This window comes from Ammospiza caudacuta, chromosome 14, assembly GCF_027887145.1.
Source record: "Ammospiza caudacuta isolate bAmmCau1 chromosome 14, bAmmCau1.pri, whole genome shotgun sequence".
NCBI lineage: Eukaryota > Metazoa > Chordata > Aves > Passeriformes > Passerellidae > Ammospiza > Ammospiza caudacuta.
The window spans coordinates 11360842-11379618 of NC_080606.1; the positions used below are offsets into that span (position 1 = coordinate 11360842).

Below are 18777 nucleotides of genomic sequence, written 5' to 3' on the forward strand. Positions count from 1 at the left end.
TGATCACCATTAATAAGATTTACGAGGTCAATTAATTCAGGTTTTCTTGACGTGTTGCCTGAGGAAAAAAAAAGGTACAGGGAGGGGAGAGACGAAAGTGGAAAGGAGAAACAAGCTGAGACCAGAATCTGTGGGGGGAGGAGATAACAGCCGGGAGGGAGGTAGTAGCAGAGATTTGCTCCGAAACAGGATGTTCTGTTTCTTGTAACAAAAAACCCCAAACAAACAAACCAAATTAAAAAAAAAAAAAAAAAAAAAAAAAATTCCTCCCCCCCCCAAAAAAAAACCGCCGCAAACCAACAAAAACAACCAACTTAAAAATTCCAGTCAAGCTGAAAGCAATGCTCAGTATCTTCTTACATTGCAGCCAACAGAACAGTGTCAGATGACTCAGTCTGCATTCTCTGGCAAGAATGCTCTGCTGCTGATCCAATGGACTATTCCTAGATCAATAAAAGAGCTAAAAGACAGCTCTCTAGAATTGCATCTCTTTCCAGGAACTCAGCTACTTATGGTGTTGTATTTTCTTGGTGAGAAGAAAGCATTTAACCATTAAGGAGGAGAAAATCAACAATAAATGGGTATAACTTGCTATACATGATTAGTGCTTGGAAACAGAAGATTTCAAACATTACTTCAAGACTTCAAAGAAAAGGGTGATATTTCTTCCAGGGTTTTTCTTTTGTGGCTCATCTGCACAAGACAAACCTCAACTTAAGATTCTTACTGAGCACCAGTATTTTCCATACAGTCTTCCCATTTCCATTACTCACTTTGGGGCAAGTTTTTCCATACTTGTTCTGGCTGCTAAAATGAATCACCAGTCGACCTCAGCCTCCTGCAGCAATCCTTGGAGAAGGAGGTGTGAGTCTGTTGGGTTTTTTTCTCCTTAGTAAAGGGACCTGCCGAAATAAAACCAGTCATATACTAAAAAATTGGGTATGTTCAAGGTCAGGTTGGATAGATCCTGGCTGCTGTGGAGCTCTAGCCGGGGCTGGGTCCACACATGCCCGGCGTCCAGAATGACCAAGGAAGTGGGGACGGTGCCATCAGCAGCACATGGGCGAGCGCTGCACCATTGGGAGCCATAGCCGCACCATGCAGAGACAGGACAGCGCTTTCCCACCGGGAAAACACCAACAAGCCAGTGTAAACCAGGGAAAGGCGGCATAAACCCTCACAGATCTACTATTGGTGAGCAGTGGTGGGTGAACTACCTTTGCTCCGGGACAAAGGAAAACACGGCATTGCACCACCAAGCCTTTGCTCTGCCTGAGCGAGGCAGCTCCGAGGAGTAACTTCTGTTTGGCTTATTTTGAATACAATGCACACACACGATGCCCACTGGCCGAAGACGCCGGCAGCAGACGGCTGCAGCCGAGGCTGTGCAGGAAGAGCAGCCACTGGCACCTCCTGGGCCTCGCTTCGTGAAGATCACCCTGAAACCGCACGGAGCGCCCGGCGGGCGGGCAGGGGCCGCGCTGCGGAGCGGGCGGAGCGGAGCGGAGGAGCCGCGCCCCGGGGCGGGCCCGTGGGCGAGCCGCGCTCCGCCCCGGGTGGCGGCCGCAGGGCTGGCGGTGCCGCGGCGGCCGGAGGGTAAGGGCGGCCGGCCCGGGGAGCGGGAGCGGGGCGCTGCCGGCGGAGGGCGCTCCGGGCCCGGGTGGGGCGAGCCGGGCCGCGGGGCTCGCTCCGCCAGGGAAAGTTGTCGAGGCTGCCGGGGCGGTTCCCGGCGGCTCCGCTGGGGCTGCCCGGAGCCCGCGGGCCTGCTGGGACGGGCGGGCCGAGCCTCGCCCCGCTACGGTGCTGGGGGGGCGGGCTGGGCCGGGGGAGCCCGGCCCGTGCGGAGGGCGCGGCGGGCCTGGGCCCGGGGGTTCCTGGGGCGGGGGCTGCACGGCACGGCCCGGCTCGGCTGCTGCGGCTCTCGGGCAGCCCGAGCTGGCTCCGCACCTGGCGGGTCTTGCAGCCGAGGCGGGGCAGCGGGGCCCCCGGGCCGCAGCTCCCGCTGAAGCCGCTGAGGGCTGGGCCCTGCCCGCCGGGTGCCCTCGGCCGGCGCTGCCGGAGCTCGGGGACCGCGGCCTTCAGTGGCTCCATGCATTGGGCTGGGGGTTTGTGTTTTCCTCGCCTCAGCGGTGCTGGGAGGGTTCGCTTCAAAACGCTCCTTTATTGCAATGTTCGTGAGAGCAGCGGCACTTCTGATCATCGCTCCTTTTCACTTAATTTTGCATAGAGCGGGCTGGATAAACTAATTTGTTAAAAATCAGTTTCAAGCTCTTTAGACTTCTCCAAGTGAGTTTCTGGTAAGTGCTTGTCATAGAATCACTTGGGTTGGAAAAGCCCTCTAAGATCACAGAGTCTAACCAGTAACACTTACTGTGTTTACTGCTAAAGGACACCCCCCAAGTGCCATGGCCACAAACCATTTGTGAGCTTCCAGGCATGGTGTTTTCAGCCTCTTCCAGTGCCTGATCACCATTTCAGTGGAAAAGTTTTTCCTAATATCCAATCTAAACCTCCTCTGTTGAAATGTGAGGCCATTTCCTCTCACATTACTTGAGAGAGGTGACCGATCCCCAACTGGATCCAGCCTCCTTTCAGGTGGTTGTACAGAGCCATAAGGTCCCCCCGAGCCTCTTTTTCTCCAGGCTAAACAACTCCAGCTTTTTTCCCCTGCATGATGAACTCTGCTGCTGGGGATCAATACATACACATGCTACATTGCATTAGCTTATAGTGCTCCTACATACTCACCTCTGCAGAATTAAAATATTACCTCTGCTGGTGAGACTGCTCAGGGCCTACACTGTCCATGAGAGCATGAAAAGTAACCTAGGAAAGTATGACTTTTTTTCTCTTTAAGATAACCCTTTATCCTGACCTGGTTGATGGTATGGTCTCTGTTGTGGTGGCCCAGGGCCTGGCATGAGTGACCAGCTGGGAAGCTGGGGATGGTAAGAGCTGTTTGAGCTAGCAGTACAGTGAGCAAATGTGGGGGGTGCCTTTGGAACAATTATTCCCACTACTTGCATATTGCTCATATGGACTATGTGAGTGTTTCAGGTTAGATGTTGCCAGGTTGCTAATTTCTCCCAGAAGTGTAAGTTTGTTTTAAAGTATGAACTTAGATTACACAATTTACGGTGTTGTAAGATAAGGACAGTTCAACCTTCAGTTGTTGTAGTAAATCCTAGTGCAAGGGCAGATGTGTTCCAAAAGTTTTTACCATGGCAGAGTGGCCAAAGGGAAATAATAATCTGATAAAGGAGTTGAAAGTCAAAATCCTTGTGATTTATCAGTTGCAGCAGTTTAGGTAGTGGCTTATTGATATGTCAGGGTTGATTCCAAAAGGCCATTCTGCTGAGCAGCAATTCAGTGGATCAGCCAGTACATAATTCTATGCCTTGTTCACAGTTATGTAGAGAGAAATTTCTGATGCTTGAAGAGCTCCTGGCTATGAGCACAAGTGGGGAAGAGCAGGGGTAATGGTGTGCACTAGCAAACCACTGTAGCTTACTCAGCTCTATGAAGAGAGTTTAGGGCTTTTAGGTGATTTATTGCAGTATGGTTGCACTGTGATGGTGTAAGGATATAAGTGAAAGAAGACTTGCAAGGGCAGAATAATATATCAGGATAATATATTGCTTTAATAGAAGATCTGCTTGCAAAACAGAACAAGATTTTGTGTACTCCAAGTGGTCTGCAGGCTTGACATTCATATCTGCAGGTTGTAACAACAGAGTCCTGGAGATTTTAGCCTGCTGCACCACAAATCTTAGTGGGGTGGCAGAAGTTTGGTTGGCACTAACTTGGTGGAAAGCTTTTTATCTTAGTGCACAGTGGGCAGAAGGGACTTTAGAGATCACTCACTGCTTCAGTTTTGTAGAAAGTGCTTTGTGTATCTGCTTTGCTTATATGAGACACTGGAGGTGTGTCTGTGTACATACACAGCTGTGTGCAGAGATTAATCCTGAGAGATTCAGCCTTGCCTGACAAACTTACAGTTAACTTACAGTTAATTCTGAGTGCATTTGGCTGCAGTTCCCTAAGAGGAGTGATTCTGTGCTCAGTCTGTGCTGTATCTGCTGCTGCCAGAGATTCCTGGTTATTTTATGTTAATTTTAATTGCACTTGCTTTTTCTCCAGTACATGTGTGTGTTTTTTCTTTGTCATTCTCAATAAAGTGTAGTCACTCTCTTTTATCAAACAGTTTCTGTGCTTGTCTTCCCTTGTACATTCCCATGCTGAAAGCAAACAGGCATTTTTCAAGTAATAACAGTATAGTTTATAACCTGTGAAAACCATCTTACAAATTTTTTTGTTGTGTTTCTTCAGTGGAAGCTTTTATGTGGCACTCTTGCAGTTGTCTTTGTATATGTATCTTTTTTTTCTCCATTTGATTTAGTCTATATTTATGTTAAAATAGTGTCTACAAAATAAAGAAAAATACAGCATATGGACAGCAATGAAATACACTAAGCTTTGCTTGTAACTAGGTGCTGAACCTTTGTGGAAGAAACTGGCACAGATGGTGGTTTGCCAACTTCTGTTTCTTTTTCCTTGAATTTAGGCCTGAAAAGTCCTTGATAACCAGTGGAAGCCTCTCTGTAAACTTTTTGTACAATTAACCATGCGAGGGGCAAAAAAAAATAGTGTGACTATTCTGTTTGTACTAGTTGTAGGTATACTGATATATGGAGCTCAGGTATCTGAACTTAACTCCTTTAATCAAAACCCAGCATTATACTGTTTAGATTTCCTGAAAATTTTCTCTGGTAAGCTAAAGGTTGTCAATATTTCCACTGTAGTTGGTGCTGGAACTGGGAGATTACCTCAGGAGCTGATGAGAGTCTGAAAGATACTTAGTTTCTTATTGTTAAATAAAGTAGGTGTAGCGGCTGCCTGGTGATTACTGGCTAGAAAAAGGTCAGTTGGGATCAGCTGTCCTGGCTGGGTCTCCTCCCATTTCCTTGCTGACCCTCAGCCTCCTCACAAAAGGCCTTGGCTCTGGGTAAGCCTTGCTCAGTGGTAACCCCTGAATTACTGCTGTAATACCTCTTAAATGGGACCCTCCTGCTAATCTGTAGGGGAGATTTGTTAAATTAAGAATTAGATCCAAATGATTAGTCTCTAGTTGTGTCCTTGGGGACAAACAATCATGTGATGCTGTTGTCTTGGCAGTGCTTATAAAGAAAACCCAAGAGTACATACCATTTGAAGAGACAACTTTCTAACTGTGGGGATCAGTTGGGTGTGTGTAATTTATGGTTTTTTAAAACATGTTATTTAAGCAAAGGACGTTCCCTGTTAGCCACATGTGATTCTTGATGACTGTTTGCTTATTATTAGCACTTCAAAAACTTACATCCAATTACCCAGGATGCACAATGTAAAACAAGTGTCATCTAAATTGTCCCATATTGATAATTACCTAGAAAAAGACGTGGTGATGAAAAGAAGTTCAAGAGAGAAAAAGGAAAGCTAAGCACAAGAGGAGAGAAGAGAGGCAGATAGATGGAGATGAGGAACACCCCCCAAAGCAGCAGAAGGAACCAGCTGAAGAACAGCACTGGCCAGAGAATATGCCTGAATGGGAAGAAAGGAAATCCCTGCTAGCTCAGAGAAGAGTGGAGTCTGTCAGACTGCTTACAGTGCTGTTAAATCGTGTGAAAGTAAGACTATTTTAAAACGTATTTTAAACTTTTAAGGTTATCTATTAGAGCTTGAATAATTCACTAGACATTTGATATCTTGATGCTGTTCAGGAGTCTGCTTTGGGGCTGACTGGACACTGAGAAGGCCTGAGGTCCATGTCTTGTGACAGTCTGCTCTCAGTCTTGCCCTGAGAGCAAACATAGTGCATTTTCACCCAGAAACTTTCCCTTTGGTGCTTTTTTAAGACCTTGTCTTTACAGAGTAAAAAATGGGGCTGGAAAAGCTGTTTTGGCTCTATTAGACTTGATCCAGTGTTGCAAGCAAGGAATTTTGGAGTGGAGACATAAGTTATACTCTCTTTGCTTGTTTTGGTCCCAGGTCTACAAGTGACTGAACTAAATTGGCACAGATTATACCCTTTGGATTTCTAATAGCTTCTTCTTTTTTTCTTGGCTAGCACTCATTACCAGGCTTATTTGATTCAGATAATGTCTTGAGAAAGTCAGCAGTGAAGTGATAAAAATTTGAGTGTTTTGCACACAGATTAATGTTTGCAAATTTAATTTAGTGCTTTGGGTAGAAAAGGTTTCAAATGAAAACAGGGGTTTTAATTTCTAATATGGCTTTGTCTCCACTATTTGCAAAGAAAAAATTGCAGCTTTTAACAAGTGTGTAATATAAAAGATTTCTAAAGGACTGTAATTTACTATGAGTTGAAGTCAGAGGCTACCCTTGCCATTCTGTGTGTGAATTTTAGGGCCCCATTACATCTGACATTGGCCTTCTTAATTACGAATGTGATGTGTTAAATAAATTTCTATTTTCTTGGTTTCACAGTTGGCAAGTCAAAAAGTGGATCCTTCACTGGGTGTAAAGAAGGGCAATTCATTTTCTGAAACAGCATTTAAAGACATACAGCAGGAGCTGATTCACTCCCTTTATCGTACGCACAAAGAGCTGAAACATAAGGAGTTTAAGTGCCCATTAACCCAAAAAGGTAGTGCTATATGCTGTGAGGAAGGAGATGTGAGTACCTTCCATGCACCTGCTTGTCACATAGTGAGGACAATTTTAAATGATGCCTCTGCAGCCCCGAGCTCTGATGGACTGCCTGGCAGAGATGTGTGCAACTCCTTGCTGATCACGGTCACCCAGCACGGCAGGGTCATCCAGCCTCTCCCTGCAAGGCACCACCCTGCGCTGGACGTAGGTCACACCCACACAGTGTCTGAGCAAGATGATTGCAGAAAGCAAAAGGTTTATGAGACTGATGAATTCATCCATTATTTACTGAACTACTATCAGACACCACACTATGCACGTGTTTGCTTAGAGCCAAAAACCACTGTGAACAAATCCCGGTGGAAGCGAGTGGTGTCTGATGATGGTGGTGGGTTTGACAGCAGCTTGAGTAACAAACATGGTCAGCACTTCAGAGAATTGAGTCCTGTACAAAACCTCCACAAGAGAAATTGTAGCAGTGATAGTAATTACAGGCTGGTGATCACTCTTGGAGAATTTGAGTCAACAGACAAAGTGTTAGAAAGCAAGGTCCGTGAGGGCAAGCTTGCAAAAAAGCTGCAGGTGCAGAGGAATGACTCACTCACTGTTGATACTGTACCACATGCTGGACTGAATCATTCTTTGGAGTGCACTACTGTTACTCATAATGAGGAATTCAAACAAGAAGATGGTAAAGATGAAGGCACTGTACCATATGGAACACGTAGATCTGCTTGCAGATTAAAGGATTTGCTGGAAGAGATCAGTGATTCTGAGTGCTTTAGAGAGGCATGTGGCGGCTCAGTGAAGAGAGCAGAAAGAAGGTATGAAGAAATTTACAGCAGTTGTAATAAAGGGTGCTTGTCTGCAAGAGCTGGGGAAAGAGAATTACTGGTTTGCCATAAAAATGTAGCTCTGGAAGGTCAAGAGAAGGAAATCAGCCAATGTAACTCCTGTTCTAATTCTGTCCATGAGGGCTTGGCAAGGCAGTGTGAACGTAAACTTAAAAAATCATGCAAGAGGTCTAGTAGTAAATTAAGATATGAAGGAAAGAAAAGTGAGAGACAATCCAGGGAAAAGGAGAAAAATGCTCATAAAATGAAGAAAAAGCGAAAAAACCTTTCTTCTAATCTTTTATCTGATGAATGTGGCTTTTCAGAGACGGACAGTTGCATGCAGCTGGAGTCGCTCAGAAAGATACAGAGAAAATGTAAGAAAATGTTGCACAAAAAAGTGAAATTCAAGACACATCACACCTCTATGGCCGCACCAGATGTTTCCCCTCATGATGGCTCACCCCTTCAGGAAACCCTCCAGAGGAGAGGTGAGAGAGGGGGACACCACAGCTAAGGGGACTCAATTTGACAGCTCTGTGGCAGGTGAGGTTGCCACAGTTCTTACAGTGATGAAGGGTTTTTGGTTTTAAAAGGTATAAGCATGGCATAAAAAAACCAGTGCAACTTCCCTGCAATTAAGGGTTTGTTCAGTTTAGCTCTGAAAGACACAGCTGCAGCTCAAGAGTAATATTTGTCTAATTAATTTAGCACAGTATCTGTCCTGGGCATTAGCAGGTAGTGGTTGTTCTGGTAACAACATGCTTTAGACAACTAAAACACTGATAGACAATTCAATGTGTGGCACAGCAGTGTAGGAAGTACTGTCTCAGGTGAGTAAATTTTTACACAGCTAAAATACATCTGATTTTCATACAGGATTGCTATTGGCTGTTCTTACAGCCTTTTTTACAATTTGCTGTGCTTCCAGTTGGTTGGTGGATACCCTTACAACCTGATAAACTCATTTCAACTTTTTCTTATCTACAGGAGATGAGAGGAAATTAATGTTGAGAAGAGAGATGGATGCAGATGTCAGAGGATGCCCTCTATTTCCTCTTGAGATAATTCAGACAAACCCCTTCTCAGATACTTTCTGTGGAGGAGAGCCCAGAAGAGGATGTTGAACAGCTACTGTATTATAGCTCTGAAGTTTTTATAAACAAGTGGGAGAAGAAAGCCCTTTGATCATTAAACAAAATATGAACTACTGGGTTGGTTTTTGATTTTTTTTTTCTTACATCATTCCTTTGGTTAGAATATCTAACTGGTGAAGTGAGCCACAGAAGCAGAATTTGTGTTTGCCTTTTGGATAACTTCTGGACCAAAACTTTCCCCAGAGCCAGAACAAACTTTCATGGACTAGTGGCTAAAGAACTTGAAAGGACACAGACTGAGATCTTGGAGCATTACACTTTGATGGAATGCAGAGAATCATGTAAATTACAGCATTTATTAATAATGAGTCATTGGGAAAAAACCTAATTGTCAATCCTAGAGCAAGCATATGAAGTGCCTCCTCTATCAGATTGTTATATTGGTGGGACTGGAAGGTGTGGGGGACATTTATATTCAATTTTAAGAAGTAATAGATTTCCAAATGTGAAAAAGGTCCCATCTTCTCTAAAACCCACAGTAGAAGAATCCTTGTTTTCAATTCACAATTCTAAAGGTGTTTCTGAAAACTTGCTGCCTTTTTGGAGGATTTCACTGAACTTATGCTGTGTAGTGCTCCCAGGAATCTGAATGGCTGTCTAAGCAAAGCTCTGGGTGTTAGATAATGAAATGGCAGTGCATCTCAGCCTGCTGACAGTCCCCATGTAAATGCAGTTGACAGTTCACAAGATTTTGAAGGCACATATAGTGAGGTAGCTGTTTAGTATGAGTTTGCCTACAAATGCTTTCCAGGGGAATTGTGAAATGTTGTCAGAGTTGTGCTGCATGTAGATAAAAATGGGAAAATGCAGTCTAGGAGCTTGAATTATATCCATATTTATTCATCTGGCTATATCTAGAAGACAGCCACAATTGCTTTTGGACAAAGTCTCTTAGCAAGGTACAGAGTTTGAAGTTCAATACACTGATTATTACAGCTTTCATTTTATTATGCTTTATTTATTACATGTCAGTAGATGAAGTTCATGTGAAAATGTTGCCTTCATTACGTAAGATCTTACGTTAATGTTTGTAAATTCTGCTCTAATAAATAGTAATAAAAATGAATAACTGTAATTGTTTGTGGTAGATAGGTTTTCCCCCAGTCTTCAATACTGGTGATTCCTACAGGCTTCTAAGCCACGTTTTATCAGTCTTTCTGTTCATATGTTCAGATGTTGAGTGCCTTTTCAGGGTCATGAATGACAAATGGTTGCTACTCAAAGTACTGTTGATCTATTCCTTTTATCTAAAAGAATGTTATTTTCTTGACAGAAATATTTTCTGACTATTTTGGAGAACTTTTATGCCCCTCTTAAGTCCCCCTTTAGTATTTTATACAGTTATTATGAAGAGGGACTATTGTAACATGTTACATGTGACCATGTAAAATGTTTTCAGTTGCACTGATGTGACATACCAAGGGTGTTTTTTCTCTATGCAATATTTGCAGATTAAAGATAACAAAACTTCCCCTCTGTCAATCTATAGACAGTTTTGTGTCCATGAGTACCCATTTCCCATAAGACAGGCTTTTGGTGACAGGTGAGGAAGTATTTCTTTTTGTTAATCTAGGGGAGAAGGAACTAAAGATTTCCTTCAGTGTAAATTTCTAGTGTTTTATTAACATGCTGTCACAATAACCAATAACAAATAAATACTCAATTCCTGTAATTGCTTCAGGCAAACCTGTATTGACTGAAATTGGCAGAGGATTTGCTTTCTCTCCCAAGTCCTCATTCCATGTAAAGCATTGTTAGTTAATAAAATATGCATGCACTTTAAAATGTGAGACATCATTGTAATCTTCATACCCAAAGAGAACTTCTGTGTTTCTTATTTGACATTTTTTAGAACCTGATTTCAGGTGTTTAAATAATAATTTCACTTTTCACAAAATCATAGAATGGTTTGGATCAGGACCTTAAAAACCATCTTGTTCCAACCCCCATGCCAAGGGCACGGGCACCTTCCACCTGCTCCAAGCAGGGTCCAGCCTGGTCTTGAACACTTCCAGGGCTGGGGCACCCAGTTTCTTCTGGCAGCCTCTGCCACAGCCTCACCACACTCACAGGGAAGATTTTCTTTTTCCTGTCAGCACATTTAATATGAGCCCCACTTTTTCATACACTGGCCTGCTTAATATGATTTTATTATCCTGAAGGCTAATCTTTAAAGATATATGTAACAGCTTGCTTTAAAACTTTTAAAATGCATGGCTTTGTAGATTGGATTTTAGTTGTTATAAATGTCACATCCCACATATGACAGTTACAGAATGTTTTGGCAATTAAAACATTTATTAGATGAAAATATGCATTAAAAGCAGCATTTATATAGTTCAGCAATGGAAATATAGAACATTTCTGGTATACTTTCACACCTTTCAGTTTGAACCTGATGTGCGCTGTTGTGCCCAGCTGCTGTTTCAAGAGGCTGGGTGCTTTTTATGGAAACACTGTTTACTCTGACATGTATGAAGTTGGCCCTGAGACTGCAGCTCTTGCTATCAAATCTAATTTTCTGTACAGAACTAGTGAAAATGCCTCCTCATAGAGCTGCTATGGAGAGAAGTGGGCTGAACAATGCTTTGTTACTGAAAGTTTGTGACCTGTGGGTTGTACCTTGTGCTAAATGCTGAAGCCAAAATCCTACAGGCTGGTTTGAAAGCAGAATTACACAAGGCCCATTATTAAATCAGTCCATCTGCTTGAAATACAATACAGCAATTATGATAAAAAGCCTTTTCTTCTTAATCCAGGGATTCCAGGCAATGCATAGAAATGCCTCACTTTTCATAAAGCCCCTTACGTAATTTTCAACAGAAGCATTCAATACTGAACTTTTTTTTGTTTAACTGAAACAGCAGGAAGTAAGAGCTAATAAAGGTGAATACAGGCAGGTGAAGCCCTGATGAGAGAATATCTGAATTTTACAAAGCAGTTAAGAGTATGGTTGAAAATAAGATATGACTCAATTGTTTTGATTTGTCCTGGCAAAGATCTTTGTGACAGGTGTTGGACACGTCAGAGGAGGGAGATTAGTGACATTGTCTGCCTTGAATTGGTCATCCTGTCCTGCCTGGTTAATGTACAGCCTGATGAGCTGCCTGGCATGGCTCTTTTTGCATAGTCATTGCTGCCAGTCACTGTTGAAGGAAGGGTTCAAATTGTAATGAACAGACTAAAAAAGAAGTTAAAACCCATCCATTTTCTTCAGCACTTTGGAAAGAAGTAAAACCTGTGCCTGCTGCTTTATGAGCAGCTTTTGTGACACACTTCTCCTTTCACAAGGAATTCTCTGCTTTCCTTGAAAAAGTAACAATCTTACCAAAGTGTCATGCCTCCTCCCCAAGAAGTATTAACAATGAGCTTTTCTTGTGTTACTGCATGTTTTCTGCATCGTTTATGTTGCTATTTCTCTTTGTGATGCATAACGTTCTGATGTACAGATTAATCCTTAAAATAGTTTTTAGTTCCTCAGAAGATGTTACAGAGTAACTTTAGAGTCAGGTGGTTGGGTCCACTTAAGGGTAGGTTACAGCCTTCCAAAGCTCCAGCTTTTGCTCAGTATTAACAATTACTTGGGGTTTTTTTCTGCAATAGAGCGTGTTCGCTATTTAATATTCTGTCAAAATTTTACTAGCAAACTGCATTTACAAGCATTCCATTAGAACATATTTTACGCAATCTATGGATTGGATAACCTGACAGATCAGAGAAAGATAATATAAAACTTGAAACGTTAGGGGACTATTAAATATAATAATAAAATATAACATTTGGTTGCAGTAAATAAAAACAAACTCCACCATTATGCAAGAGTATTTTATTTTCTGCCTTAAACAAATAAAAGCACATTTCCAATTTGAGGTAAACCATTAGTAGTAGTTTGCAAAGAGTATAAATGTCTCTAAAAATAAAACAGCAACACAAAGGTCATGACAAGGCCTATGTGTGTCTCCAGACCTTTGTCAGGTAGTTCATACAGTACCACTTTACACAACTCTGGCTCAAACAACCTTGCTCTTCATTGGAAGGCCCAGTGCAACCAAAAGAAAATCCCAGGACGGTGTTGGGACTGAGGGAGAGTCAGTTGTTCTCACCACAGATAGTCTCAGGCACTTTAATATGTTGTGTCAACTCGTTTATGAAAGCTGCTGTTGTGCAACACACTCTACTTTTGAACACTTCTGCCTAGTTTGCACCTTCCCACCCAGGACTCAGTTCCTCATTTTGGGCATGTTGCCAAACTGAAACAACCAGACAGTCGAGTCAGAGAAATGAAACAGAGGGAACTACACCGGACAGGCACCCTGGAGATTCTGCACTAGCAGAATCACCTGGACAAGAAACAAGTTCACATGTGATCAGAAAATCATTAGTTATCTTGGAATTTATAAGTTTTATGGAAGTATTTTGGATGATGAACATTTACATTTTTCCTTGGTCATATCCATTTATCCAGCCCTCTCTGGTAGGAGGGAGGTCACTTAGAAAAAACCTAGTAATTAAGCCAAGAGCAAATAAGTAGAAAGCAACTCAAAGGTCAGGTGCTGGTTATGCATGAGATTGTGTCATTTCTTTGAATGGCAACATTCCAAACCAACAAAGGCCTCAATGCAGAAACAGCTTGCACTGTTTTATTTTGTACAGGAAACTTATGTAAGTTACATTGACCAGTAATGTTTTTCTGCTAGGTAGAGGTGCATGTACAAGAGCACTTGCTAATCATGCCATACCAGCAACTTCTTGTTTTTTAGGCCTAGGAATCAAGAGCAGCTGATCTTTCATGTTTAATATAATTCCATTAACATTCATAGGAGCACTTTTTGCTGAGAAGAAAATCAAATGAACAATAGTCAAGTCACACTCCATGGTGTACCTGTAGGGATGCCTAGTTCCACTCATTATCTAAACTTTTGTAACACTATAGATGTGCTTTAAAAGTGAACAGACAATATTAGTCTATGCAGAATTATGCATGTTGAATACATCAAGCATTCATCAGTCTTTATTAAATACTTAAAAGTGATTTAACCTCACAAAAATTCTTAATCTTTTTTAAAAGCAGTTAGTGTTTCATCTGTAAGTCACTAATGCAATGACTCAAAAGCCAAATTATCTCACATAATAATGAATTACACTGCACAACAAATGAGTATGATGCTTTGTGAACAAAATATAGTCCCTTTTCTAAAGGAATTACAACCCAGGTAAGATCTGCCAGATCCTGCAGAAGCTAACACAAAAGAAGATTTAGTGGTGTTTGTGTTGCATATGTGAAGTGAGTCATGTGCTTGTCTCCACAGTGATAGGTTGGTAATGAAAAACTTGATTCCAACCTACTTTGCACTAAATGGTGATAGCAGGAAAACAGTCTTTTATTGCCAAAATTGCAGTTTACTTTTGCACAGACATTTGTCATGCATACTTATTATGTGGGTTTAAAGCAAGACAGATCATAGACCTTCAGAAGCTTCCCACTGAATTTGAAAAGGAAATCTTTGAAAAGAAACCATTCACTGTACCTCTGGACCTTTTGTAAACCTTGCTGCTGCTGCACCTTGTGAAACAGAAGTGGAATGTTACAAATGATCCATTGTGGTTCAAAAACAGATTGTTCCACACTGCAGTATCTACTCTTTCTTTGCATCCTGGGCATCTTTCTCGTCTTCATCAGAGTACACGGTGGGTTCCTCCCCTTCCTTCAGCAGCTTACCAACATGATGGTACTTAACTGGGGAAAAAAAAAATCCAAGTAATTTTCTGCCCTGAAGAGACACGTTTATAAACTCCTCCAACTGTTTCCTGAATGAACAGGATGACTATATTTCAATAAAACAGCTCTGACCAACTTGTTCCAAACACTGGGGGAAAGGAGAAAAGCTAAAATCAACTACTACCTGAACTACTATTACTGCTGTCATAAGAATCAGGTGAAGTGAATGTAACTCTCATTTTATTGCCTAAACCAAAAGATGAATAAACACAAACTGAGGTACTCACCCAGCCAAGGAAACAGAATCCTGGATTAGATTATTTCTCTTGCCAATGTTAAAACCAAAGGCATTGTTAGAATATTTACATTATTAAACATGCACATACGTATGTGCACACATATACACAACCTGGAAGGGGTTTTATTTTTTGTAATGTGTATTACAAATATTCAATAGGACAGAAGGGAGATAATTTCTCCCAAAGATAGAGATGGGTCTGTTATCCGATTATGTGATTAAGCCTCTGATTTATTTTATATCTCCTTTTGAGCATGTAAAAATGCCAAGACATGTAAAGACTGAGAGCTATATTATGTTGCCTATCTGTCAACTTCAAATCAGAACTCCCTGATTTCAGGTATTTCAGACTAGCAATGTTGTTATAAATACTTAAAACAACTATTTGTCATATTTAATAGGAACACAGTAATAAAAAGAGAGGACTTCACTGTCAGTCCTGATGCTCAACACTTGTAAAGGTAGATTTTAACACTAGCTCAAGTCATATATTTGATAGCACAGTTCTGGTTTCTGCAACAAGCTTGTTAGCATAATAAACCAGCCATTCACTGTGGCGTGATTAACAGTCTTAATTAAAACAGGAAGAAGGCCAAAATAGTAGGGGCACATCAGGTCAGGATGGAGATTTCTAATGACATCATGTGGAGAAAACTCCATTGCAGCTGGTTATAGTAAACCTTTCAACACTAGATTTAAAAGGAAAACACATTTTATTTACACTATACTGGTAACTGGTGGACTGATGTATGCAATTTCCATCATATATATATATATATACATACATACACATATATATATTATATATATATGCATATATACACACATACACACACACACACATATATATATATATATATATATATATATAATGCTTCCAGCTGGTTACAGCCTTTTAACTATTGCTTCCCCTACTACCAGTTAACTACTTCTTTGTAAATAGGTTTAAAATTGCTTACAAGTGAATTGTGACTCCCAGTCCCTCAAGGTCTCTTGCTGTGTAGCATTGAGGTCAGAGAGGTCATCATAGGTGTCCCTCAGTGCCTCCTTGTCCAGGCAGAAGGTGGCAAGGCCTCGGGATGCATCTCTTCCAGCAAAAATCCCATATGGGCCCTCTTTGAAATAAAAACATAAGCAGCATTATTGCAGAGGCAATGGAAGCTATGTTACCTTCATGGATCAGAGTCCCCAAACTAAAACAGATGGTGAGTTTCTACCCTGAGCCATGCATCAGGTGCCTCAAGATTCTGAAATGCTTTAAAGTTTTATTCTAATTGGTAATAAGAGAAAACGGAGGAAGAGGACAAGAAACAAAATAATGGAGAAGGATACTACTGAGGTTTGCTGAAACATCAGGACAATGAACCACACAATGGTGCACAGCACATATAAACAGGGTAAGGACAAGCATACAGACTGGGACACACATCCTTAGAATAAGGAACAGAGGAAGGATGTCTATGGGGTGAAATCAAAGTTTTCTGATGGATACTCCTGACTGGAGATGAAAGGATGGCTTGACAGAAAATATAGTGGAGCTATGAGAAATTACCAAGTTGGAGGAAACATCTATTAAAACAAAATGCAAGATGAACTCAAATGACCAAAACATTTAACTCACAAGAGATAAGAGACATCAAGATAAACTCTTGCTAAACTTCATTAATGATTGACTTGCTTGCATGACAAGCCAAAAATTGAGATACTGCATGTTCAACTAGACATTCAAAGTTCTTCTAAAAGAAGCTCAAAGATGTTAGATATGAAGTCTGGTTATTGTAGAGCACATGCCAACTTCCAGTGTGCTTTTTCCTAAATTAATCAAAAGAATCTTACTTTTCCATTAAAATGAAAATCAAACTAGCCAGACATTGTGGTGAGCCATTCAGCAATTACCAAATCAGATGCAAAGACAGCTTTTACTGTCATCAAATAAGGCAGCATCTAAAGCTTGGACCTTATGTCAACTGGATTTTTAGGTTGCACAAACACAGAACTGCACATCTAACTCACTATGCATATCATTCTGACTGCTGCAGAATGCAAAGCTACAGCCTGGCATCATTCAGTGGCAGTCTCGTCTATGTTTGGCCCAAAAGCTGTAACTGATAACACTTCCAAAAACGTGGTGTCTCCTGCATTTTTCTCCTTGTCTCTTAAGCAGCACTGGCAGCTCACTACTGCAGCTACCAGGCTGTCTGGACAGCTCGAGAGTGGTTATGCCAGGCAGAACCTGGTACAAATCAGCAAGCCTCAGTGAGCAGTTTTAACAGGCAGCCTCTGATAAAAATAAAACCCCATGGCCTCGTGGAGGTGATAAAACTCCTTCATCTGGGTGCACGTAGTCCCACCCACCTCATCACTGGCTGCTCTACGAGCATAGGTTATTCAATCTTTGCACGTTTGAACTAGCTCCTGGTAGAAAGCTGGTTTAATCTAAATTGCCAACTATTTAGTATAAATATTATGCAATAGAGCGATACACACTAAAAGTTGGGAATGGAATGTCAACACTGAGAGAATACTTCGCTTCTGCTGCCCGCCATCAGGCAAAGGCAACCCAGGCCCACAAAGCCGCCCAACCTCTCATGGTACGTGTAGATTGCCATGGGAGAACACCGAGAATAATGAAACTACGTAAAGTGGCAAAGCCGGAGTTTCTCCAACGCCGGGGCCCGACTGGACCCGGACGGCAGCAGTGACCGTCCCGCAGCCTTCCCGGCGCCAAGCACCGGCCGAGCCCTCCCAAAGCTCCGCATGGGGACCGGGATGGGCTCAGCGCCGATCCCCGCCGAGGGAAGGCGCTCCCGGCCAGCACCGGCCCCGACCCGCCTGCGCTTCCCCGGAGCGTGCGGAGCGCCCGGGCCGGGCCCGCCCCGCAGCCCCCGCCCTCACCGGGCCCGTAGAACTTCCTGGCGCGGGTCACGTCGAAGACTTTGCCGTTGACGGCCATGAGGATGCGCGGGTCGCTCACGCCGTCGAAGGGCCGCAGCTGCTCCAGGGTGAAGTCGCGGCGCTTCATCTTGGGCAGCGGCGGCGGGTCCGCCTCGCCCGCGGGCGCCGCGGGCCGCTCGCCCCGCAGGATCTGGTAGAGCAGGAAGAGGCAGAGGCCCAGCAGGCTCAGGTTGAGCGGGGAGCCCACGATCTCCAGCAGCAGCCCGCCGCTCTCGCCCGCCGCCTCCTCGCCGGCCACCGCCACCTCCTCGCGGGCCATGGCGCTGCTCTGTGCGGCGGCTCCGCGGGCTCGGAGCGCGCAGCGCCGCACGGAGCACAGAGCACGGAGCTCACCCGGCCCGGCGAGGCGGACCCAGGGGCGGGCGGTGGGCGCGGCGGGGCTGAGGCGCGGGCGCGGGGCCGCCCCCAGGCCGGGCCGGGCGGGCTCTGCTGGGCGGGCCGGGCGGGCTCGGCTCCGCGGCTCCGCGCCCGCCGCCGGCGCTAGGTGGTGGTGCGGGATCGGCCGTGGCCGCGGCTCCCCAGATTGGGTCAGGCCAGGCCGCTGTGGCGGCACTCGGTTCCACAGAAATTCCGTAAAAAATAACCTCGGAGTGGCGTTAGAGCCGTGTCGGGGCTGCCGCGATGCGCTGTGCGAACCGCGCTGCTGGATGGAGGATGGAGCCCGGCTCAGCTCCGCGCTGCCAGAGTGAGACAGGGGACAGCAGGCAGAAACTGATGCCTTGGAAGTTCCACCTGAATACCAGGCAAACTTCTTTACTGTGCAGTGATTGCACAATGGAACTGATTGTCTTGAGAGTTCGTGGAGTGTCTCTCATTGTAGAAATTCAAGAACGGTCTGGATGCAATCCTGTGCCCCCGGGCTGACCCTGCCTGAGCAGGGAGGTTGGACCCGCTGTGCTCCCTTCCAGCCTGACCCGTTCTGTCACTCCCTACACTCGCTCCACCTGTGCACATCTTCGCTTTCTTGGCAAGGCAGTGACTTTTCTGAATACTCCAGAAATGTCAAACTTAACATAGAAGAAAAAGGAAGAAGTAACCAAACTTCTGGGTTTTTCTCATTCAGATATTACCTCCAGGCCTCACAAAACTACAGAAGCAGCAACCATGATGTACTAATATAGCATGAAAAATAAAATTATCCTGTCACAGAGTTCTGTATTAATG

At 43.5% G+C, this 18777-nt stretch overlaps 2 protein-coding genes across 3 annotated transcripts; one reads left to right on the forward strand and one right to left on the reverse strand.

Moving 5' to 3' along the window:
• The first annotated feature begins 1543 nt into the window (after window positions 1–1543).
• On the forward strand, window positions 1544–10641 carry LOC131563921 (A-kinase anchor protein 17B-like). Of its 2 annotated transcripts, XM_058814139.1 has the most exons (5): window positions 1544–1596; window positions 5430–5666; window positions 6487–7475; window positions 7811–7975; window positions 8475–10640. In XM_058814139.1, exons 2-4 carry the CDS (start codon window positions 5577–5579, stop codon window positions 7863–7865), a joined length of 1134 nt encoding a protein of 377 aa, XP_058670122.1. In that variant the 5' UTR covers window positions 1544–1596; window positions 5430–5576; the 3' UTR covers window positions 7866–7975; window positions 8475–10640. The 2 variants fall into 2 exon arrangements, with proteins under 2 accessions (XP_058670122.1, XP_058670121.1); XM_058814138.1 differs by having other exon boundaries at window positions 6487–7975; window positions 8475–10641.
• A 1811-nt stretch (window positions 10642–12452) lies between these two features.
• Window positions 12453–17955, reverse strand: PGRMC1 (progesterone receptor membrane component 1). The gene is made up of 3 exons (XM_058813863.1): window positions 17554–17955; window positions 15618–15773; window positions 12453–14378 (listed from the first exon to the last, which is right to left on the reverse strand). The coding sequence occupies exons 1-3, from the start codon at window positions 17870–17872 to the stop codon at window positions 14278–14280; spliced, it is 576 nt and encodes a 191-aa protein (XP_058669846.1). The 5' UTR covers window positions 17873–17955; the 3' UTR covers window positions 12453–14277.
• Window positions 17956–18777: the final 822 nt, after the last annotated feature.